Genomic DNA, 25026 nt, shown 5'->3' on the forward strand with positions numbered 1-25026 from the left:
CATCTTAGCCTGAGTTTCCAAAAAGCATGTACCAAAGTAAGTTATTCTGAAATTTCTTTTAATACAAAAACAAAAAAAACACATGCAACATTCTCTCTCCCTCTCACACACACTTCTTTACAGGAAAACATACTGCCTTTAAAATAGACAGCTCCAAATATTAAATACAAAAACCTAAAGGGGCCAATGCAAAACAATCAAATGTCGGCTCAATGAAAAAGGGGTACAGAAATTCTAGGTACCAAAATAAGCCACAGAAGACTGCACTCATCCAATATGCAGTCCAAGACTTGACAAAAAAAAAAAAAAAAAAAAAACTATAGGAAAACCAGAAAATCTAATTTGTTTTGCTCAGTGGGCCCGTATTCAACAGCTGACCTAGAGAAATTAAACAGTAGGATGTTTTTTGTCCTAGATTTATGATTATCTACAAATTTAAGAATTTTTTAAAATGTATTTATAGAGCCTTCTTCAATGGCTCATGTGCCATGTATTTTTCCTTTAAAAAACAAGACATCACTTATTTTAAATGGACTAGAAAAAAATGCTAACTTTTGCTGATGCAAGAATGAGAGCCAGAAAGCAACAGCAAGTTTTTAATATTGTATGTCATGCGTTAGAAAACGCAGAGCTAGGAAGGGCTAAGTATATTTCTGCGCATTGCATTAGTATTATGAGTCTTTCCTTCCTGTCTTCCTGACTTACACAAGCTCTCTCAGAGACAGGTCAATCTTCTCTAGCCTAGTAAGGCTCAAAACAAACAGAATTTTCAAGTGTAAAAGTGTAGGAACATTTTTACTATTTGTTTTCCGTCTTTGATACACAGATGGAGTGGGATGCAAGGTAAGGTTAGCCCCTCACATAGCCAGTCTCTTTCAGACTTCCAAGCCACCAAAAGTGAGATTTTAAAGTTTCAATTATTTTTCCTTAGACTGCCACTTAATGGTTTTATTATTTAATTTTAGCATAAAATGTCTGGTATAATACCAACAGCACTTCCCAAGAGCTATGGAGCCCCTGGCCTTAGAACTCACATAGTACCCAAGACACGTTCAGTCACAACTCCCCAATTGTGTATTGCTTGCTTTTATTATGTTCTAACATTGTGCTTAGTATTTTATAATCTGACAGGTAACCAAAACATTTTCCACTTTCCTCAGTTTTAACTAAGCACTGTGAAGCACAGAATCACAGAAAAATCTAGAAAATCTAGAAAAATACTGAGCAAATTCATTCTTTAAAAAATATATATATGGATATTTAAAATGAAAACGGGATGTCACAAAGGTTTCATCTGCTCCTGCAATTTTGTCTGTTAAACCAATCACTTCTACAACATTACAAATAGGAGTCTACCAACTCAAATACCCTGCTTTCCCATAGAAATCCCCTGTCCGTCCCGTCCCCCCCCCATTAAACAGTTTACGGGTTGGCTTAAGTGGCATCTTTTATAGACACCCTCCCTCTCTTTTATAAACACATTAGCAGGATTACTATCACACAGAAATCAAGGCTTCAATGTTGCTTCAGGAAGTTTGGGCTTGAAGGCTGACTATTCATTTCCATGACTCTTAAGACTAAGGATATCCATCCTTCAAGCCCAGACTTCCTGAAGCAACTTCTAAAGTCTTTTTCTGTGCTATAGGAATTCAGAACTCAGGAAGTGGCTCTCTGTATAAACTGAGTATAAGGGTATGGCTACACTACAATACCACACATACGGCACTGCAGCTGTGTCACCGTAGTGTAGATACTTCCTACATGGATGCAAAGGGTTTTCCTGTTGATGTAAGTAATCCACCTCTCTGAGAGGCAGTAGCTAGATCAACTAAAGAATTCCTGCTGAGTCTACAGTGGGAGTTAGGTTGACTGCATTGCACAGAGCACAAAATTTTTCACAGACCTGAGCAATGTAGGTAGGACAATCTCATTTTTTACGTGTAAGACCAGGCCTGAGACTTTTGACGAACCAAAAACTCTTTCATGTTTTCTATGGTAAAGAATCTACTTAGTTTCTTTGCCTTTTCAAATGACTCAACCATGGTGATTTTTCAATCTAAGTACAATTGATATGGGAATCACATAGTTTAATGTGCAAATGACAGACTGTATTCAGAAGACAAAAATCTATTGTGAAAAGAGACAGAAAAACTGACAGAGTCAACTGAGTTACGGTTAACATTTTTTTTATTTCAGTATAGGAGATCCTGAACTGAAGAATGATGTTTTGGCCCAAACTGTTAAACTGGATATGTTATTCTCTAAATATACTGTGCCATAAGTGTACATGGTACTGTGATAGTAAAAAGATAGTTAAGGACATGTTCCACCTTTATCATTAGCAGTGACTTGAAGTTTCAGATAAGGTATGCATTTCTGAATATTCCTGGAATATAAATAACAACTATGAGAAATTTATTTAATATTATTGATTGCATACATGTACTCAAGACACCATGGTGATTGATGCGGAATAAAAACCTACATTATGTGAACATGTTATAAACAGAATCTCAGCTTTTAGAAGTCCAAAGAGTTTACAAGATGAGAATACATGAGAAATTCAATTTTCTATTTAAAACATGTTGCCAAAAAAACCAGCATTTAAGCCTAGAACTTTTTCATGTGAACATGGAAACATCCAAATAAAGCAGTAAGATATGGCAGGCAAAGCAGGTCTCTTCAGCTACTGCAGGCCTTGGTTGATGTTAAGTAGTAAAAGACTATACTTCAGTTATTGGCAACGATCCCCCAAAATTGTGCCATTTGAGATGTTTATTGGTGGCATAAAATAGGAAAAAATATCAAAAAGTGAATCCCCACAACATTTGTTGCGAATGCGCACAAGCCAAAGACAAGAAATAAACTCCAGTAGACATTGGATTTAGAGATTGTGGAGGAGCTCCAATGATTTTTCATTTTAGTTTATTCTTAAATATGGTTTTGCAGAGGGGATTATCTAGAAGGGAAGCTAGAAAAATTTAATTTCCAGACCTACAAGGACAGCTTTAACTACTTTTCTTTAGCACAGTAATTTCTTCAAAATCCTGCAAACTCATTTCTCCCTATCCTCTGGGATCTCGCCTTTTAAGATAACACAATAACAACACAAAGATACCTTGAGAATTCTATCTGTATGCTTCAGTAAAATTAGACTCCTGGGTAGATAAAGGGAATTGCAGTGGTGTTGTAATTACAAGTTGCATGTGTTTTATTAGAATTGCCTTCTTGATCAAATATCTTACCTTGGTCTTAAGATTTGTAGGTCTGTTTTCTCCATTGTGCGCGTATTTGTTAATACCAGTAAAAACAGATGATATAACAAATCTGCCACAAATTGATAGTGATCAAATTATTTAGTGTATGAAAAAACAATACAACTTGAAGTTGATGTCTTGGAATATTATGTCATTTAAACTCTGTATGTTGTAGTTATTAACAGAAATCCAGCTTGTTTGATACTGGGTGTTAATAAAGTTAGTTTTCTCCATAAGAGGACAAAATTTACTATGAAATGTTAATATAAAATTGTTAAACTCCATGCATGGGCAAAACCCTTTCACGGGTTTCTTTAAACTAATGTGTGATGGCCAACTCAATTAACTGTTCCCTTGTGTGGAAAACGACAGGCTGGCTAAGAACTTAAAATATACTAAGCCCCATACTTCTTATGCTTTTCTGTGTCAATGTTTGGAAAAGAACCTACGCTTGATACTTCATGAAATTGACACTTTTTTGTTTTGAAACAAAAAAACAAGTCTATCTATTTTACCAAATGTAATCTATATCAATCAAATTTGATTTAAAATTTGAACCAGGTATGCCTCTCTGCAAATACATTGAAAGACGTGTGCCGATAATCCAGCAGTCCTTGGAGCATGGATTTTTTTTTTTTTTTTTAAATACCAGTTGCACTCTAATAGCAACCACATGCAATAGATAAAAATGTACCCACCTACTCCATTTTTGATGTAAAGAACCAAAAACTAAAACTAAACACCTTGTCTTATCCACTAGAAAGAGATCAATCACAACAATTACATGTCTTCTCATAAAGATCATGAAGCTTTCATGATGTTATACCAGGTTGTTCTATATCCTATACAAGACTTTTCTCCTTCTCTATAGCCTTCACAGTGTTAACAGTCTAATTCGATTCCACAATAGGTTATTCATTAAGAATTTCATTTCACATGGGACATAAAGGCAAACATTTTTTATGTCAAGTGCATATACAGAAAATTAACTAGTTTTCTCTCAAAATTAGATGCATCAGTAGTTTTATTTCCGAGGTATTGATCTACATTACTTTAACTACAAAAGAATTAAAAACTAAGTTTTGTCTGGTGACATATCCTAAGATTTTAAAAAGTCACTAGTGATTTTGGGTGCTCAACTTAAGACACCTTAAAGAGCCTGAATTTTAGAAAGTTTAAGCACCTATCTTCTGAAAAATCATGATCCTTTAAGGTATTTCAAATTAGGCACCAAACTCACTAGTCATTTGAAAATTTTGGACTTAAATGACTATTCATGTGAATTTTATGCATAATTTTTTTAAACACCCCATTTCATGAATACAGCCCCCCTTTCTTTTAAACTAAAATACCTCCTTCATAAAAATCAGTAGCAAAGAAGACAAATTTAAGAGGGCTCCATGCAGCTTCCAGCAATCCCAGAAAAACATATTGTTGCATTTGAATCAGGTCCCAACCTGGAATCAATCTACATTCATCTATTGAAAAGAGCAGAAGGCTAGAATTTGCTCCACATTGCACTGTGAATGTACATGTGGACACATACGTAAGCAGGACATGTTCTTTTTCTCATCCACCTTAAAAGACAATGTCTAACAACAGTTTAAGGTATAAAGGTGACCACAAAAATATAAAAGCAGAACATTAAATACATTTAATATCAAGATTGCATCCTATCAATTAGCTTTGCAAGACTGTCCCATAAAAACAAAGATCAATTTGCTTAATCACTGCATCTTTAATTTTATATTTATTTTTAAATACTCCCTTTCCTTTAACAACCTAGAGAAGGTTTTTCTGTGGATTAACACCCTTCGGCCACATATCTATATTGCCAAACATGTAAGTGCTAAAGTAACGTTACAGATTTTTTTTTTAAACCACCCACAAAATCCAACGTTTATTTACATCTTATTTTGTTTCACAGAACAATCACTATTAAATTCAGAAGCAAATGCCTAGCATATTTTCCTTTATTGATTGGCACAAATCTAACATCATAGAAAACTCACTGGGCCAAATCCTTAGTTGGTATGTTAAGGATCCAGCACATTATTTTGAAGTCTCCATTGTTTGTGAAAAGTTTATTTTAAGATAATGTTAAGTTGTCAATACATTTCTGGCCAATTTCAACCTCCCTTAGACACAGTTAAAATAATTCACTTCCTTATTTGCAACCCTATATTGTGTAAGCAAGGGTCTGGCAAATCTTCCTCCTTTCCTCCTATCTCATTTGCAACAGCATTGTGCAGAGTTTGCAGTCAAGATTTCAGAGAGGTTTCAACTCAACCTATACACTTGCACAATTTGGCTCACAATCATTTGTAGCTGGAAACAGAATTTGACACTAGATTTTCCCAAGTCCTAAAACAACTGAGCTTTTGAAGAAAGATTTCGGGAGAGTGAAATATTTTTAACTGATATTTAAAAATCAGAGAATCTTTCTTCCCAGTTTACAATATCAAGAGATGTACATTTTAAACCAAATAGATGGACAATGTCCTCCTTACATGGATTTGGTTGACAAGTCAAATCTCAGAAACATACAGCCATTAGGTAGAAAGCCTCAATAGCAGCTCCAAAACAGTGGAAAGCTTAAGATAAAAGAAGGAAATCCATTGATTCAGATAAAGACAAGAACTAGTGTTATTTAACTATTGCCCATGGCAGTCCTTCCTGCAGGTTGTTGTATTTTTTGGGGTGGGGGTGGGGGGGGTGGGGGAAAGCATTTTTGAAGTCATAGTAACTATACACAGCAATTAAATGTGTAATCACTCCAATTTGTAAAAATAAGCCATTTACTGAAAACAGTGTAGATACTTATATTGCACTCATCATGGTATCTGAGTGCCTTGGGTTTTCAACAAAACATTGAAATGAGAGAAGTGAAATGAACTACAGCTTGAAGTCCTATTGCCTTGCAAACAGAACACTAATTCTCCTCTTTGACTAACCTAAAACCTTCATGGTTTTCTCAACATCTGACTTTTTAGTATGAACTGCTAAGATTGCCTATGTCTGTTCTTGCTATGTGTCTGGAATCCTCTTTTAGAACAGCATGTACATGTTGTTCTCATGCTACCACTCTTTGGCTGTTTGTTTTAACAGTAGAGACGACCAGTAGAATGGATTCCATTTATTGTATATGAATATACCTCTTGTATACATACTTAAATTACGGCATGTCAAGCCAGGAGAGTCACAATACCAATTATGCAGACCTAAGGCTATGATAAGTAAGTATCAAAAGATGTATCCTCCACTGCCTGTTTAAGTATATTGGAGATTAAGCTACTTGCACCAGAGAAATAGTAGCTAATTGAACAGACCGAAAACGATTGTGAGCATAAAAGTCCACTGCTCAGGAAACTGTCCAAGATTGGTGTAGACTAAATCAGAGGATCAAGAAACTTGCTTCAATATAAAACCTATGGCAACATGACAGTGTTGTTACACAAGGTAATTAACATAGTTGACACAAATTCTGTAGAAGAAAATACACAACACACTGGCATTTTACTTTGCTTCTAAGAGAAGGTACAATTCTAAAACTTTTTTGGTAAATACATTTAAAAACCACAATAATATCTCAAGGCCCTAAACTGGATGTTTGTTACAATAAATGAATTTGCAATACACACACTAACAGGTTTTACAGAGGTCAGGACTAACTCATTTAGAGCAAGGTTAGAGAATTTATCTGTCATTTTTGCCCCCCCCTTTTTTTTTTTTTTTTTTTTTAAAAAGATTCACACCTGATACTTTTTATAACTAAATGGCTGTGTCTGAATACCACTTTTTTTTACCTCATTCTCAGTTAAGGAAGCTGAAGGAGATGAACTCTTGCTAAAAGCAAGAGTTGAAGATTCTGCTGCTGAAGCCCGATTTCGCTTCTTCAGTGGTTTACATGCATCAGACAGATTTTTCGTTGCTGTAAAATAATTTTGGTTTACAAAGTGAAGTTTGCAACTTTAAAATGTCATCTCCCTGAAGACATTTAAAATATTTCCTCTGATAAGGGAAGGAATTATTTATGTAAGTCTTCTGGGCTCCTATGTAGTACCGAGTAAGCAGCACACAATCAGTTTTTGAAACAATGGTGGATTTTGTTTTAAAGAATCAAGAGATCTTCAATTAAACAAATATGTAAAAAAAATTGTTAAAAATTTCCCAAAATTGTTTGCTAAATATTTTTTAAATTACTATAGTCTGTAATTTATGATTTTTTTAAAAAGACAAATGCAACACTAGTTTGCTCAGATAAACACTTCATTAGAAGACCTACATGATCTCAGCAAAATCTGATTAACTCTGTTAACAAACATCCCCTTTTTAAAAAGGTTACTTATAAGGAATTGGATACTTTACATACAAAATGGCAACGATTCCATGTATATTTAGTTTAGGTCTTTTTGCAGTGTATTAATAGTTTTGAAACTGAATGTAAGAGTTAAATAGATGTGTTCTTATAACAGTTACCTTAAACCTGTGCATGATTAATAAATCGGATCAATGAACCATTCAGCACACAGGACTGTTTTATAACTCCATTTCAACTCTCCACATTGCCTCCCATCAAACATTTGTTTAAAAAGAAGCTCTTGAATCACACATCAACTGAAGTTTGATGGTCACTCTTTACTATATACATGTATTTTATTGGATAAATGTATAATTAATCATGCATTTGAGCAGCAAGGTTTATATTGCCAGTTTACAGTATCAATGGGCAACAGTTTTAATTTGGTGCCATCAAATGGTGAACTTGTGAACTGCTGCTTTAAATCAGCAATACACAATTTCAATCAAATATGGTACTGCAAAATGCTGGCAGTGCAGAAAAGAGTGAAACCCCTCAAATTGGGGTTTTAATGGGTATAACTCAATATAGCTTCAGCAACGTTTAGTTGGCTGTCTCAAACAACCTGTTTTGTTTAAATGATTTAATTGAAAAAGTTACATTAAAACTTATTCTGACCACATTACCTGACTGGTTCTTTTGTGAAGAGAAGGTTTCTGTGACCTTTGTTTTTGCTGTTTTGTCATTGCTTGTCTCCCTCTGTCACAAAAAAAAATAAAAAAGAAAAAATAAAAAAAACTCCTAATTTATGAGTGATTGGATAAAGGTGGCAATTACTTTTGGATTTCTGTTTTTAGAAAGAAAATGTCTTTGCAAACATCCTGGTCTATACTGTAATATAGTTCAGCTATGGTAGGCTTCCATTTTAGTAACATTTAAAAAAAAACCTAAAAAAACCCCCCAAAACCCACCTGCAGCAGAGGCGATAAAACTATCGAACAAAAACAAAAACGAAAAAACTTGATATTCAGTGTCTAACCTATCCATTCTAAACTGAAATATGAACCACTCCATGAAAAGGAAAATGCTATATGAAGATAAAGCATTTCAGTCAGCTTTATAAATTCTTTTGTCCAACTGGTCAACCTAAAACCTTTAAATTACTAATGTTAAACTGTAGCTGAAATGTATAAATTTGAGGATCAACCCTGCATTGAATTTTAAGTCTCAGATACTTGTTTTCAACTTCACTACTTATAGCAGTGCCATTTTTGCGCTGTTAATGTTAAAGGCTATGCCAGCATTTCCATTATAAAATACTATTTTCAATGGAATATAGATATTGCATAAATTTACTCCAGACTGAAACATCTATGATGTTTCAGGTCAAGAATACTTTGAGAAGTTGGGGAATTTCCATTCAGCTGTTTGACTTCCCAAACATTGCACCTAGTCAAAAAGAGGTTACCTCGCCCCCTAATTACTTAAGCAACAGGGGTAGCCATGGATATCTTAACTATGAATTATGAATCCATTGAGGTAGTAAATCATGCAAATTCTAGCCAAGATTGCATAATCCTAAATTGATGCAAATCTAATCAACAAGAGGGACATTATGTAAGGACCCAACTGCCAATATATTTTGATATTTTAAAGAAGGTTTAAGTATTTGTTGATTTTCCTCAGGCAATCCACTGTTGAGCTGGTATATGGTTTCGTAGAATACTTCAAAACCAGACTATAGAGGAAGAAATGGTCCTGCTGGCTCAAAAAACACCTTAACTGAAACCAGAAGCAGTTTTGCCTATCCATAAACCATACAGTATCTTTGCTGAATAAGTAAGTTTGTTTATATAAACCGTTCCTATCACTGAAACAACTAGAAGCTACACAGTTCCATCAGGTTCATAAATTTCTTGGTGTTCTTTAAACAAGATGATTGAGGATCCATGGTCTTATTCATTCTTCACTGAAAGTGTCCTTGCTTTTGTCACATATTTATGCGCCTTTAATGCAGTTCCCATTGTGCCAATGTGAGTTTTATATTCACCATAAGTTACATCAATGAATCTATGAATTTTTCAGACAAAATCTATGAGTATGTATTATTATCTAATAATTTTGTACAATAGCATTTAAATTACATAAAGAATAACTAAGAGCACAGAACATCAGTAGCAACAAGGAGCATGGGCAAACTACCATTGCAAGGAGCAGAGGTTCATGAGCAATCCTAAAGCTTCTTGCTCCCCAGGACAGAGGGTATTAAAAATCTGCCACTGAGTAAAAGGAATAAAGGGAAGTGCTGCTTCAATTCTCTTCACCACTCCATAGTGGATGACAGCTAAGCAATCTTTAAATTGTTTATGGAGATAAAGTATACAGCTGGAACTATTCTAGATTTGTAAGAGGAGGAAACGGGTAAAAGATGATTCATACAGAGTAATCAGAAAGGAACTATTCTGCTATTTTTGACACTTTCTGGAGACAGAAGTATAACCAGAACATTCACATATGTATTCAGGGCTCCCAAACTACTTACTAAGCATTGGTTCACAATGCTCCCTCCCCAGGGGATACAAAATACTATTTTACAGTAATAAATATATACTATATACTAAATATATATTTGATACACTATACTACTACAGCCTGATATGGAAAACTTACGTATGTGCTTATCTATCCATCCAAGTAGTCCTATAGAGTTTGCTGGGTCTACCCACATGCATAAAATTAAGCACCTGCCTAAATGTTTGCAGAATATGGGCTCATTGTAATAAACAGAATCCCTACTGACCTAGGCAAGTCTGTAAAAGGATAATTATCTAATCTTCACAACCAAGTTAGAGACTGAAGAGGAGCCACAGTTAAGGGCCTGCGATCTGAACAATAAGTTGTTAAATATTTTGCAATTTCTAAATTTAACAGGTTGGAGTTAAGGACACCATGCCAGCCTAAAGTGTTTTATAGGTTTAAATCTGATACTTAAAAGGTTTTTTGGTTTTTTTTTGTATTTTATTTATTTTTAAGGACACAATCTTTGATTCAGACAAATGGTAGTAACATTCACGTATACATCTCTACATTTTGACACATGGAAAAGGGATGAAATTGTAAAACAAGAAAATCAGTGGGCTGAGCCCTTGCCCATGGGAATTGAATTCTATTAGTGTATGTTTTCAGCTAGGTTCAAGTATCTTGCAAGGACCTCCTTTCAGATGTCTCCACCTCAAGACTAAATGAACAAAAGCTTTTTAACAAGTGCATCCAAACAGATATCTTTATAGTTGCTTGATTCGATGCAGTTAAAAAACAATAAATATTAAATCCTGAAAATGAAAATGCTGACAAACTTAACTATAGCAGAGTGACTGGTGCTGCTATAATTGACTTAAACAAACCAACGATATAATTACCTTCCGATTATTCTGTTTATCCATCCTGAGTCTTTTTCTAGGTGCTTCCTGAACTTCAAAATCTTCTGTAGGTTCCTTTGTCCTCTTTTTTTGGTTTCTTTTATTTCCATGTAAGTTACCTTGGGGTGGGGGATGGGGGAAACTTACATGAAAAAAAATCTAAAGCTCACTTCGAAATTATCTTAAACTGATCTAAATTACTTTTCTTTTAGGTCGTTACTTTTTTAAAAAACGGTTAACATTTTTAACAAATTTGATTAATCCCTTGATGCCTAGGTTCCAGTTTCTATTATGGAATGCTAGTTCTAAAATGCATCCAAACTCCTAATTGCTAAATAATCAACTTATTTAGGTAAGACAGATCCATCTGCATAAGCTCTAGTCTAAAAATCTGAATCTATAACTTCCCACATTTGTGTCCTTTGAAATAAAATGTATCTGTTCTATAAAGCTGCAACTGTTATTCTACTTCATAACAGTGCTTTACCACTGAACAAAAGTTTTGAATGTCTCCCTCATTCTTTTATTAAATTCTCCCAAAGATATAGATGAAGGTTACTGGAGACTGAAGACATCTATGAAGGGGCCTCTGTCAGAGATAGGATATCACCAATCATATGGACCACTGGCCTTTTCTTGCATGGCAATTCCTATCTTTAAATATACAACAAGTATACAGAAGGCCATAAAAACTCCACTTTACTTCTGTTCTGTGAAGTAAAACCTTAAAGAAGATTCACTAAAATCACAACTTATTATTCATGAATTCTTTACGTAATAATAAATCTGCTTCATTTCAATGTAAAACTCAAACATAAAAGGTCAATGACTAATCTACACAGCCACTTAAGTAGGTTTAAAATTATCATACCCACTGTACCTCAAAATGGTAGATAATGGCTTAGAAAGAGGTCTGATTTATGATAAACGATGGGACCTAGTACACTTAATTTTAACATTGACCCACCAGTACTTTCCAGGTTGAAAGGCCACACTGCATGTTTAATATGGAGAAATTACAGAGCCTCAGACCAAATATAAACTAAAAAATTTTTTCACAAGAGTTCGCATTTAAAATTCTACAATTACAAGTGTGCTGTTTTAATGGAAAATGATTTCTGATAAATATTTCAAATAAAGGCAACAAACTTAAAAATAAGAATAATTGTCAAATTGTTTTTTCCATATCCAATTGATTTAGGACTTTTTTATTATCTTAAATTCAAAGCAGCTCTGAATCTGCAAACTTAAATTAAAAATGGCTCCAGGAGAACCTGCTATTTACAAAAAGCCAACATCAAAAAAACTCAATATGTTTTCCAAGTTAAAGATGGTAGGGTTTGGAAGGGGAATGGTTGAACTGACATGTTTTCATTTGTAGAGAACTGAAAACGTACACATGTATATGTACTAGAAACACCTGGTACAGGTACAATTCCAATTACATTTCTTGCAATATGACACTGAGGAAGTTGAACAAAATTCAGTACAGTGTTTAGATATTTAATTTGGGATCCATTAAATTCTAAAGTCAAAGACGACAACATCTGAGAAGAAATAAAGAGGTTATGATACGTGGGTGATTACATAAAAGGTACACTCAATAGCTACTTATAATGATGAACTAATTGCACACAACACAAATTTCAATTACTTCTGGATCTTGATCTCCTTTTAGGTGAATCTTGAAACACTTTACGTTTGGCCTCTCCAATATTCTTCAGTGATGAACCTTGAGAGATACAGAATGTTGTTGTTGTTTTTTTTTTTTTTTTTAAACTGATATCCAAATATTCGACACTTAAAATTTTGTTAAAAACTTTGTCAATTTTCCACAAAATGTTATTTCACACACAGAGAAAGATAACAAAACTGACTGCCATTTTTATACATTTTTTTCAAATCTGACAATCTTTTCAAACACTCCCTCTCATTCTTGTCACTGCCCAAAGCAGCACCTGGTAGCTTCAAATACTTCCACAGCAGGCTATACCTCCTATAGTGCTGTAAAACACTATGTATACCAGACATTTATAACTGGACTGAGAAGGGTCATGCAAATGCCAAACACCCTCCATTCTTCCTTCTCAAGGAAGCTACTCCAAAGAACAACTCAAATTATCATATCAAAATTCTAAATAAACTGTTGTTTATCAAGAGCATGAATCTTATCCAACAGCAAAAAAGTTACCTTGCAATTTCTAGTGCTGTCCTAAAAGCTTTGCAATACCACAATAAAATGCCAAATGGAAGAAAGATTTAGAATTGCTTCCTGAGCTCATGAATGCTATAAGGTAACGCTTTTTGTGTGTGTGTAAGTGTAAAGGATGGTACTGATTACATTTTATAAACTGCTTCTTAAATTATTCTTAAGAACTAACCCATAAGTTAACATTAAATTAAAAATGCCTGATTTTCCCACTCCCACCACCCACATTTAGTGGGCAATGGAGATAATGGCAGCTGCTTATGGGCAGAAGAAGAATGAGAAACCACCAATCTCTAGACAGTAGAAGATTTACATATAACAACTTTGTAGAACAATGAGCAAGGAATGTAGACTTCATGGATTGCTTTTATTGTAAACCATTGGCATTGTTTTCCTAATGGCACAAACACCAAGAATTAAAACCAGAAAACAGTGAAAGCTGTTTTCCCTACATGTCTCAAATATGTGCTTAGTTTAACATCACTATGTATATCAAATTTAATTAGAGTACACTAGCACAGTTTTACGTTTACCAGAGTCTTCTTCAGATTTGGGAGAGGTCACTATGGCAAACTTTGTGTTATAGCGAGCTTTCTGTTTTTCACTAAGCATGTTCCACTGCGATTCAAGCAGTTCTTCAATCTCCTCACGTGAAGCATCTGGATGTTCAGCAACCACCTGTGCATGCAAAAATGGGGTATACGTTAAAGGGATATACAGTTAAAGAGTACATACCTGTATTGCTTTAAGTGGGTATTTAATACAAACAAAACCACTTAAAATTTCTACTGTATTCATAAAGAACTACTAGAGTACAGAGTGGAAGATTCCCTGCATACCTCATTTATACCTAAAAATAAAGTTTTAGCAATACATACTTCTGTAGCATGAATTATACAGTAAATCCTTCTAAAAATATCTGATTTTAACATTCATAATACTGAGTACAGGTGAAGCACATCACTGAAAAAACACTTGTAATTTCAGTTAGCAAAATTTAAATAAATACTACAATAAAAAATTAGGTGAACAATATTGGAATAAACAAGCGACGGATTTCATAGATTCCATTAAAGTATTTGGAACTAGTTTGGCAGACACATTAAATATTATGTGTGCTAGCAGTAATGTAGTTAACATTTTCCTAAGCAATTTTACATATTTTAGAATACATTCCATATTTTCTTTTATACTTAGCCCAAGAGTGGTAGGTATCTTTAGGATACAAAAAAACATTTGAGTTTTATGCATACTGGCTCTGATTTAATCATATACTCTTGGAAAGTAACAGAATAACATAGCATAGAGAAGTCTATTTAACAAAAACAGAAAAGCTGATACTAAATTTAAAAGTTTAAAAATTTTAAATGGGATACTAAAGTGAAAACAAATATGTGGTTTGAAATCATGCAAGTCTTTTGGTCTACAAATCTGGAGAACTGAATCACCAACACTGTCAGAGGATCTGGACTCCACGTACCAAGCATCCTCCCAAATCCCAGCTATCACTCAAAACCACCACACACAAAGACAAACGCAAAGGCTAGGCCCCCAAAACCAAATTCTCAATCAGTAAAATCATTAAATAAAGAAGGAAACAACAACCCGAATCTTCAGCTGATGAATACAAAGTCAGCCACCAATAAAATGAGCACCATTCATTATCTTATTTTCAATAAAGCACCCCGTCTTGCTTACATCACTAAGATTTGGTTCAATTCCCCTTCTAACCCTATCTTAACACACCTAGCCCCATAGGATACTCTATACATCACAAGTCAAAGACAGACACGGGAAGTGGGGCAGAAGAGGAAGAATAGCAGTCCTGTTCCCCCAACCATCTCATTTGCAGAAGACATCCCACCCAAGACAAAAACATTTGAGTGCATCTATATATGATCTATAAGGCGAAGAACAAGAAACATTTAGGACTCCTAGTGGTGTACAGACCTCCATATGGAAACCTCCTCAATTCCCTGGAAGAACAGAAACTATGTCTATACTTGCCACCAAATTCTGCGGCAGTCAACGGGAGATACGCAAGCTACACTACGTAGCTTGTGTATCTCTCATTGACTTCCTAACTTCTACCTACTGTGGTGTCTTCAGTTCGCTGCACCAACAGGAAATGTCCTCCCGTCAACGCAGCGTTACTCCACCTGGCAGAGATGGATTAACATCAATTTCTGGGTCAATTGAGTGGGTCTCCACTTACACTCAATCAATCCGAATAAATCGATCTGACGGTGGCGAATTTGCTGCTGTCAGTCTAGACATACCCTTAGAATGACCCTTATTTCCCCTAATTCCTTGTGCTGTTACTTCAGTTTCCATATATAGAATATAAGTTACATAATAGTACTTGATTTAATGGCCTACATGAAAACCATGGGATTCTCATGGAAGTTTCTGCATCTGTACATGCAGTTGGACATACATTTAAACCTATCTTCAGCCCAGGAGTTGATACTGGACACTCTGCCAACATACCATCTAGGTAAAGATCAAAACCTTCCTTCCTACCCATCAACACAATGTGCAACCAAAGCTGGTTCACTCCCAGAGACTTCAGAACTCTCTAGATTTTCAACTCAACCTAAGAGAACAAGCCACACAAATACAAGGCCAAAGTGTCAACAAGTTAGCACAACAGTCCAATCACATCATATCCATTACTATTGATGCCAGCCTACACCCCCCACAACCAATGAGATAATTATGATTAAGGATACGATTTGGTCCCAGATTCCATGACCTTCTGGGATCTTTGTGACTTCTGGGGCAGGGCTGGAGCAGCTGTCAGCCCTGGGATCGCCACCAAACAGCTGACCGGCCAGCCAGTCAGTCACAGGCGCTCAACAGCTGATGTGCAGCCAGCCAGCTGTAGCAGAAGGCTAGAGCAGGTGCAAGCCCCAGCAGCTCTGCTTTTCCCCCCCAGGGTATTTTTAATAAAAACTTGGGACAGCTCATGACTCCCATCAATTTTGTTTATTGCCCGTGACCTGTCCCAGACTTTTACTAAAAATATCTGAGACAGAATCTTACCTTAAATATGGTTCACAAATTGAAGTGCACAAGCAGAAAGAATACCAGTGGTGCAAAACACATTCTAACTCCATTTGCCAGAAGCACAAATCACTCCAACAAGACTGTGCCACAGCAATAAAGGATACAAAAAAAGCCTTCTATTCCTCCACAATCAACCCAGCAGAAACACACCCAGCAGAGCTGTTTTGCCGTCTGAACTAGCTCTTAACTCAAACTGAATCACCCAGACTCAAGCATAGACTCCTGTTGAGAGATGTCAGCATACTTCATTATGAGATCAACTGAATATATATGGTGACAATTAGTACCAAGATTTCCACCCCAGATCAGAAAACATTATCCACAAAATCACCCGGAGTTTGGCCCCACCACACATACCAAAACTCAAGCAGCCCAGGAAAGCTTTAGAGCCACAGCCATGCCCCTTCTAACTGCTAGTAAAAAACAGCATAGAATAACTATGCCCACTACCAGTGTAAATAGCCAATGCTTCCCCTTCAGAGAAGCACACCTATCAAGCTCCTTAAAAAACACAACAGCTGGCCCAATATTCAAGCAGCCATCACTTGACCCTGCAGTTTACTCCAACCACGTTCCCATCCCAGGGCACAATAACTGAGGGCCAATTTCACAAAGTTGAAAACAATTCTGAGCTAAATCAGCTGGGAGGAGGAATTTAATTAAAAAAATCTTGAGTGATAATTGGGAGTAATTTAAGAACACCTTACTAGTTGCCCAAAAAACCCAACATCCCACTAAAAAAATTAAGCTGGTTTAGAGAGGAAGCAAAAGCAGCTACAAAAAATAATACATAAATGGAAGAAAGGGGACATTGATAGTAATGAACATAAATCAAAAGTTAGGAATTGTAGAAAACCGACAAGCAAACAAAGGGATACAAGAAGAAATTGGTCAGCAGAATTAAGGACAAAAAAGGAATTTATTTAAATATATTAGGAACAAAAATAATGGTATTGATCTATTACTATATGGAAATGGTAGAATTATAAAAAATAATGCAGAAAGCAGAAATGTTCAATAAACATTTCTGTTCAGTATTTGGGGAAAAACAGATGATATGGTTTCATCATATGGTGATGAGAACACTTTTGATTCCACTATTATCTCTGTAGGATGTTAAACAGAAGTTACTAAAATCAGACATTTTTAAATCAGCTAGTCCACATAATTTGCATCCAAAAGTTTTAAAAGAGCTGGCTGAGAAGCTCTCTGGATCATTAATGCTGATTTTCAACAAGTCTTGAAGAAATGGGAAAGATCCAGAAGAAAGCAAATGTTGTGTCAATTTTTTAAAAGGGTTAATGGGATGACCTGGATAATTATAGGCCTATCAGCCTGACATTGATGCTGGGCAAGATTGATGCTGGATCGACTAATACGAGATTCTATTAATAAAGAATTAAAGGAGAGTAATGTAATTAATGCCAAATCAACATAGGTTTATAGGAAAATTAACTTGATTTTTTTTAATAAGATAAGTTTGATTGATAACTTATAGAACACAATTGCCTTTATTTGACCTGGTACCACACAACATTTTGATTAAAAAAACTAGAAAGAAATAAAATTAGCATGACACACATTAAATGAATTAAAAACTGGCTAACTGATAGATCTCAAAATATTATTTTAAATGAGGAATAATCATCAAGTGTATGTTTTCCCAGTGGAGTCCTGAAGAGATCAGTTTTGGCCATACACTACTTAACATCTTTATCATTGACCTGGAAGAGGATAAAGATTGCAGATAACAGAAAAACCAGGGAAGTGGTAAATAATGAAGAAGACAGGTCACAGATTTAGAGAAATCTGGATCACTTGATAAATTGGGCACAGGCAAACAAAATGTGTTTTAATACAGTTAAATGGAAACGTATGCCTCTAGGAACAAAGAACATAGCCCTTATTTACAGAATGGGGGACAATTGTGGGAAGCAGTGACTCAAAGAGATTTGGGGGCTGTATATAATCAGCTGAACATGAGCTTCCAATATGCCACTGTGATCAGAAGAGATAATGTAAGAATGGGATGCACAATCACAGAAATCTTGAGTAGTAGAGAGGTTTATTTTACCTCTGTATTTGGCACTGGTGCGACTGCTGCTAGAATACTGTGTCCAGTTCTGGTGCCCACAATTCAATAAGGATGTTGATAAAATGGAGAGGGTTCAGAGAAGAGCCACAAAAATGATTAAAGGATTAGAAGACAGACTCATAGTTTAATCTATTTCACTTAAAGAGATGGTTAAGTGGTGACTTGATTAGTCTATAGGTAACTATATCATAAAGCAGAGGTTACTCATCCTGTGCAGTAACTCTGGTTCTTCGAGCTGTGTCTCCTTATGGATGCTCCACTTCAGGTGCACATGCGCCTCCTGAACCCATGATAAGAGATTTTCCAAGAGCAGTGTCTGTTTGGCCTGCACACACATCCTATACATCCTCAAGTCACACACTCAAGCTATACAGGGCTGCGCAGGAGAATTGCCCTCAGTTCCTTCTCCATCCAAATGTCCAACATAGAATAGTGCAAAGCAGGAAGGGAAGAAAGGAGGGTAGTGGAGCACCTCTAGCGGGACACATCTCAAAGAATCAGTTACTGCACAGGGTGAGTAACCTCATCTTCAAGTAGCGTCCCTATGGATTCTCTGCATCAGGTGACTCCCTAGTAGTATCCCAACAGGGAGGAAGGAACTTTGGAATTGAGTCCAGAATGGAAGACATGATTGCATTGCCAAATATCACATCTACACTAAAGGCATGGATCAAGGCATAGTGTTTCGAAAATGCATGTACTGAAGCACATGTAGTGGCCTCACAAACCTGGGACACTGGAAAGCATCCGCCCACTGGTGGGAATTGAGTACCAGCTACATCATACCAAGCAACGATATACACAGAGCTCCACCTCGACAATCTCTGGGCTTAGACCTTCTGGATCGATCTCTGATGTAAACAAGCAGTTTAGCAAACTTCCAAAATTGCTTGGTTTATCTACACTGAAGGTCAATGCCTAATATCAAGGCCCCAATTCTCCAATTCTATGAGGTGACATTATAGCTAAAAAATAGGTAGTCTTCATGGATAAGTGATGCAAAAAACAGGTTGCCGCTGGTTCGAATGGAGGTCTTGTGAGACCTAAGTACGAGATTAAGGTTCCTGACAGTTTTCTTCTGAGGTTCAAGGACTCCCTTGAATAATGCTGACTAGATTTGATAAAATTAAGAATCTGTCCATGAGAAGGTATTCCCTGGCTGTCAAAAGTATGCCCCTTTGAATTGTATTTTCTGTCCCAGGATCAACATGGACTGTCTTACATTGAGCTCAATTTTTGGAAAAGAGAAAGGGCCGCCTGCATGGATGACAGTTCTGCTTTGTAAGATCGATGACTGGTTGCTCAAGGGTCTAACTACAGAAAGACAAATTACCTCCTGAGAAAGGTAAGCAGCCACTACCAGTAGGAGCTTTCAGAACACCCTTGGGGCCAAGGGTGTATTGAAAATGTTCCTGGCCTATAGTAAAGTGTAGATATTTTCTGTAAAATCGGTTTATTGCTATGTGAAAATAAGCTTCTTGTAGATTGGTTTTTGGCCCTCAATCTCCCGTCCCTAGTAAAGGGATTATAGCTGCCAGGGTCAATATCCTGAACTTTTCAGTTTTTATGAATTTGTTTAGTAATCTTAGACCCAAAATAGGTCTCCACCCTCCATCCTTCTTTGGTACAAAGAAATACCTTGAATAGAACCCCCTTTCCTCTGTAAGGAACTGGGACATATTCTATTGCTCCTAATTGAAGGAGACAGTCTATTTCCTATCTTAGTAAAATCTCATGAGAGGCATACCTAAAGAGGGACAAGGAAGGGAGGGATGTAAAGTGGCTGTTGAAGCCTAATGATATGACCACTATGACCCCATTTATCTGCAGTGATCCACTTCCAACAAGATGGAAATTGGAAAGTGTCTCCAATTGGGGTGAGGTGGGCAAAAGGTTGCAGCTGCTGAACTAGAGGTATGGGAGGATTTGAATCTTCAGCTGTTTTGATGATCGCTGGATCCATTCGGAAGGAGGATGAGGAGCCCTTGTTCTCTGGAACTTATGTCTCTTCCTGCTGGGGTTCGGTGGACCTGTAAAACCTAAAGAACTGAGCCAGGCAAAAGCTCCAGGCCATTTGTGATGTGCTAAATCTTCTTTTAGTCATAGTAAATATACCCAGAGATCTTAACATGGCCCTGGAGTCTTTCAGAAGTGTGCGAAGAGACTCATCTATGGTTTCTACAAATAGCATTTGACCAAAGGGACGGTCTTCAATGATATTCTGAACCTCTTTTTTGGTGACCCTGAGAGTTGGAGTCATGACGCCCTGTGCATAACCACTGCTGTACAGATGGACCTGGCAGTGGCGTCTGTGGCACTTAAGGACACTTGGAGATCTTCTGGCTAATAACTGACCCTCTGCGATAATGGCCTGAAATTGACCGTGGAAGATGATCAATAAAGGCCATACATTTATTATACTTTGTGAAATTGTGTTTGGCCATAACCACCTGATAGTTTGAGATAGAAAACTGAAGCGTTGTGGAGGAACAAGACTTCTGTCCAAAGAGGTCTATATGCTTTTGGTCCTTGTCATAACAGATTACACTTGGAGTAGTGTTGCTTACCCTGTTCAATCACTGCATCCACCTCAGACAACTAGGTAGAGGGTGGGAGAATAAAAATTTAAAGTCCTTAGAGGGAATATAATATTTTTTTTAATCCGTCTGTTTGCAAGTTGGTGTATCAGTAAGATATTTGCCAAACTGTCTTTGCTGAGTCCAGGAGTGCTTCATTAATGTGTAGCACAACTCTAGTGGGTGTTACTGTTTGCAAAATGTCAAGCAATTTGTGTTGTAAACACGTGACCTCTTCAAGTGGTATTTGAAGAGTGTCCGCTACCTACTTTATAAGATCCTGAAATTTCCAGAGATCACGGACAATGGAAGGTGGTGGAGGCATGACTGCCTCATGTGGAGGCTATGAAGAGCTAAGAGTTTGAGGAGTGGCTTCTTTATCTGCCTAAGCCTACTTTTTATTCAAACATTTCCTTTTATTGGGGAGCCAATTGGAGAGGAGATGAGTGAACATCTCTAAACTCACAAGTCAGAGCTGGTGGCCTGGTAAATTGCTGTAAGTACACAGGGGTCCCAGTATAATTATTGGGGGGCCCATGTAGGAAAAGGGGTGACATCCAGGGTTGGTCCCACCACTCCTAGTGTTAAGCACTACAGTCTCCACTATAGGAGTCAAAGAATGGGTTCCTATATGGGAAAACCCTGTGTTGAGATGGACGAGACTGAAGGAAGATCTTCTTCCTTTTCAGTATCCTCCAATGGTGGGGTGCACAACAGCAGAACAGGATGGAGAGTCTGGCAGTATCAAAGAGCGATGGTAAACTGGAGTCTCAGTACCAAGAGGCATTCGGTACCCATGAGCAGTGAAGATTCTGGTTCACCTGCCACTATTAAGTCATTTGAGCTTCTGAATTCCTGTGGCACTGAGTGGAGAATCAGTACCAACATGGTAATGTGATTGACAACTGAAGCAGATGCTACTGCAGATTTTGAGCATACTGAAGTGTGGCATGGTGTCTGATGCTTCAGTTTGCACAGTACTGAGAGTTCTGACTGTGGAGGTACCGATGGCTGAGCTCTGCTCGATGGTATCAGTCTGGATGATGGCTTATCCTTACCCTTCTTGTTCCTTGGAGACAGAATGGGGGCTCTGTCTGAACCATATTTCTCTACAGCTCCAGGACTTTCCAGTAGTGGATGGAGTCTTTCGCCTCTATGGTACCAAGCTGAGAGGTTCAGGCCTCTGATACTGAGGACTTAGCAGGGGAAGATGATCTTTTGGGAGCAGGATACTTATGATGGGAGGCTCTTCCTGGGAGCCTTCACTGATGCATTAAGAGTCTTTCCCTTCTTAGGGGAAATCTATGCCAAAATCAAAGGGGTGCTGGATTTACTAGGACACAGATGTCCAGGGGAGGGGGTTGCCAGACCTGACTCTGAAGCAGGTCAATGGGAGCACTCCCCATCAGCAGCCACTGTTTGACTTGCCAATTCTTCCTTGCCCTGGATTTAAGAGCCAGGCAGATGTTTCACTTCTGGGAGACATGTGACTCTCCTAGGCAGCATACACACTTGGAGTGGCCCATCACGGACCAGGATAGCATCCCAATAAGAGAGGCAATGTTTGAATCCTGGAGAGCCGGGCCATTCCCTGCTAGGAGAGAAAGGCTCCTCGGAGACAGGGTGAGGAACTAAAGTTAATACTCACATTACTTGTCTACTAAATACTATAACAAACAACTATCTAATACTAAACAACACTACACTATAAAACAAGAAGTTTATAGTGAACAGCACAGAGTGCTCTAGTGGCACAAAGACTACCTTTTTATGGCCACAGATATAAGCAAGATCTCCATGCTCATACAGCTGGCCCTCCTGGCACCCCTTAACATAGTGTACCACAAGATACTGTTAACCCACCTAACTGACATAGCACTACAGTGGCTCCTGTCATTCCTCTCCAGCTGAATTCAAGAGTTTTAAGGGGAGAGTTTCTCCTTTCACTTATGTGGTCCTGCAAGGATCCATGCTATGCCTCTCTTCTCTTCAATATCTACCTGAGACCAGTAGGGGAGATATTTAGATATCATGGGCTCAGCTGCAAACATTTTAATAATGACACAATTATATACCTCATTCTCAACTAATGCAACCCACCCACCTCTGCTAAAATGTCAGAATGCCAATACATCACATCTTACATGAAAAGCAGATGGCTCAACCTGAACACAGGCTAAGCCTACAATGATGCTGGTCAAAAAGGCAAAACACTGAAAAAATTAGTTAAGACCTCTCCATTTTCCACTGAAAGCATACAGTCTCCATTCAAAGTAATGTGACTTTCTCGGGGTTCTATTTGACTCCTCACTAAACTTGAATGATCAGGTAGCATCAGTATCTAAAAAGACATTTATATCTCCATCTTGCTAGGAACCTTTGCCCCTTCCTCCCAGTCAAAGATCTCGCCACAATGATCCATGCATTTGTCACCTCCAGGTTGGGATTACTATATTTCAGTGTACCTAAAACTGAAGACAATGCACAGGCTCTAGCTGCTACAGAAAGTGGCAGCCTCTTTTCTCTGTTGCTAGGCTGCCATGAGCCTATCAGGCTTATGATCAACTCCCTCCACAGGGACCCAGTCCATTTCTGATGTCAGTTGAAGGCTTTTGTCCTAATTTTCAAGGCAATTAACTGATCATGCCCCAACAACATTAAAGACTGAATTTCAAAATATGAACAATGCTGAAGGCTGTGCGCCTGCTGAACAACATAGATCACAAAGCCTAGGACAAAGTGTGTAAGAGCTACACATAAAGCGTTCTCAGGCGACATGATCTGGCTATGAAATAAAATTTCGAGGGATCAGGTGAATCCAGAGTCTAACTGCCTTAAGGAAACACTGCAAAACCTCACTCTCCAAAGAAGCCATTCCACCATAAGAATGACACTCGCTCAGGCACCGCTTCCTGCCCAAAAACCCCACTAACCAAAGAAAATTAATAAAATAGTTATTACTCCCAAAAAAGGAGATATGGCAGACTCCATGAAATCCAGTAGGAACTTTGCTAGTGCTATCAATTTCACATGGGATGCGCTCAGATATGAGAAGAGCCAGCAGTATAAAACCCTAAGACAGACAATTTATTAAAGATCAATAAATGAACAGAGGTGCTGAGATAGTATGGTGATTAGTTCTCTAGAAAAGTCTGTGGGGTGGGGGGGGGGATACTTAATTCTTCAATGTATCAAACAATTTCCCCTAATTTGTACCTCAGCTGAATTTAAAAACTGCCACAACTGAAGATTTGCAATGAGAAATCTGGCATTCAATTCCATCTCATCTTCAAAATACTTTGAATTCTTAATGCAGGTCATGATTTTTGTTTCTAGTTTAACAGCAACATGTACAGGGGACTGGACTAAAAGACCTCTCATGGTACCTTCCAGTCCTATGATTTTATGTTTATTAGTTCCACTCCTGGGACAAGGAGACCAGGGCCTGAGGCACCGGTGGAAGCAAACTGAAGATTGTGTGCAGGAAAAGCACTGTCGGGTTTCTCCAAAGAGACACAGATGAAATAGAAAACAGTAGTACTGGTGCTTTTCCCCACCTGCTCTTCCCACTGTACAGTGGGACTAGCATACTGCTTGTGCTTGAAAAAACAGTTAACCTTTTATAACTGTTGTACTTTGAGATGTGCTGCTCATATCTATTCCAATTAGATATGTGCACACCGTGTGCACTGTTGCCAGAAGATTTTTCCCCTAGTGGTATCCGTAGGGTTGGCTCTGGAGCACCCTGGAGTTGCACCTTCATGGTGCCCTATATAGGGCCCAGACGCCCCCCTGCCTCCTCAGATCTTTCTTGCCGAATGACTCTGACAGAGGGGTAGGCAAGTGGATCTTGGAACAGACATGAGCAACACACCTCGAAGAACAAGTTTTAGAAGGTTAGTAACCGTTTTTTCTTCTTTGAGTGCTTGCTCATTTTGATTCCAATTAGGTGACTCCCAAGCAGATATGTAGGAGAGGGATCAGTGTTTAATGATCTGCTGACTGCAGCACTGCTCTACCAAAGGCCTACTGGGTAATAGCATAGTGTACTACGAACATGTGGATCAATGATCATGTTGCAATCCTACAAGTGTGCCCTTG

At 37.5% G+C, this 25026-nt stretch overlaps 1 protein-coding gene across 6 annotated transcripts in view; it reads right to left on the reverse strand.

Moving 5' to 3' along the window:
* Nucleotides 1-25026, reverse strand: part of NSD2 (nuclear receptor binding SET domain protein 2) — a 172459-nt gene that overhangs the window by 77875 nt on the left and 69558 nt on the right. For all 6 annotated transcript variants that reach the window (XR_010923564.1, XM_067567722.1, XM_067567725.1 and 3 more), the window contains 5 exons: nt 13719-13863; nt 12631-12708; nt 10977-11095; nt 8244-8316; nt 7064-7188 (listed from right to left, as the gene is read on the reverse strand). Coding sequence is in view for 5 of the 6 variants with exons in the window: in XM_067567722.1 (XP_067423823.1) it covers nt 7064-7188; nt 8244-8316; nt 10977-11095; nt 12631-12708; nt 13719-13863 (540 nt within the window). In the remaining variant the exon portion in view is untranslated. The remainder of the gene's footprint in view (nt 1-7063; nt 7189-8243; nt 8317-10976; nt 11096-12630; nt 12709-13718; nt 13864-25026) is intronic.

Source organism: Emydura macquarii, unplaced genomic scaffold, assembly GCF_026122565.2.
Source record: "Emydura macquarii macquarii isolate MOO-44397 ecotype Brisbane River unplaced genomic scaffold, CSIRO-AGI_Emac_v2 contig_2795, whole genome shotgun sequence".
NCBI lineage: Eukaryota > Metazoa > Chordata > Testudines > Chelidae > Emydura > Emydura macquarii.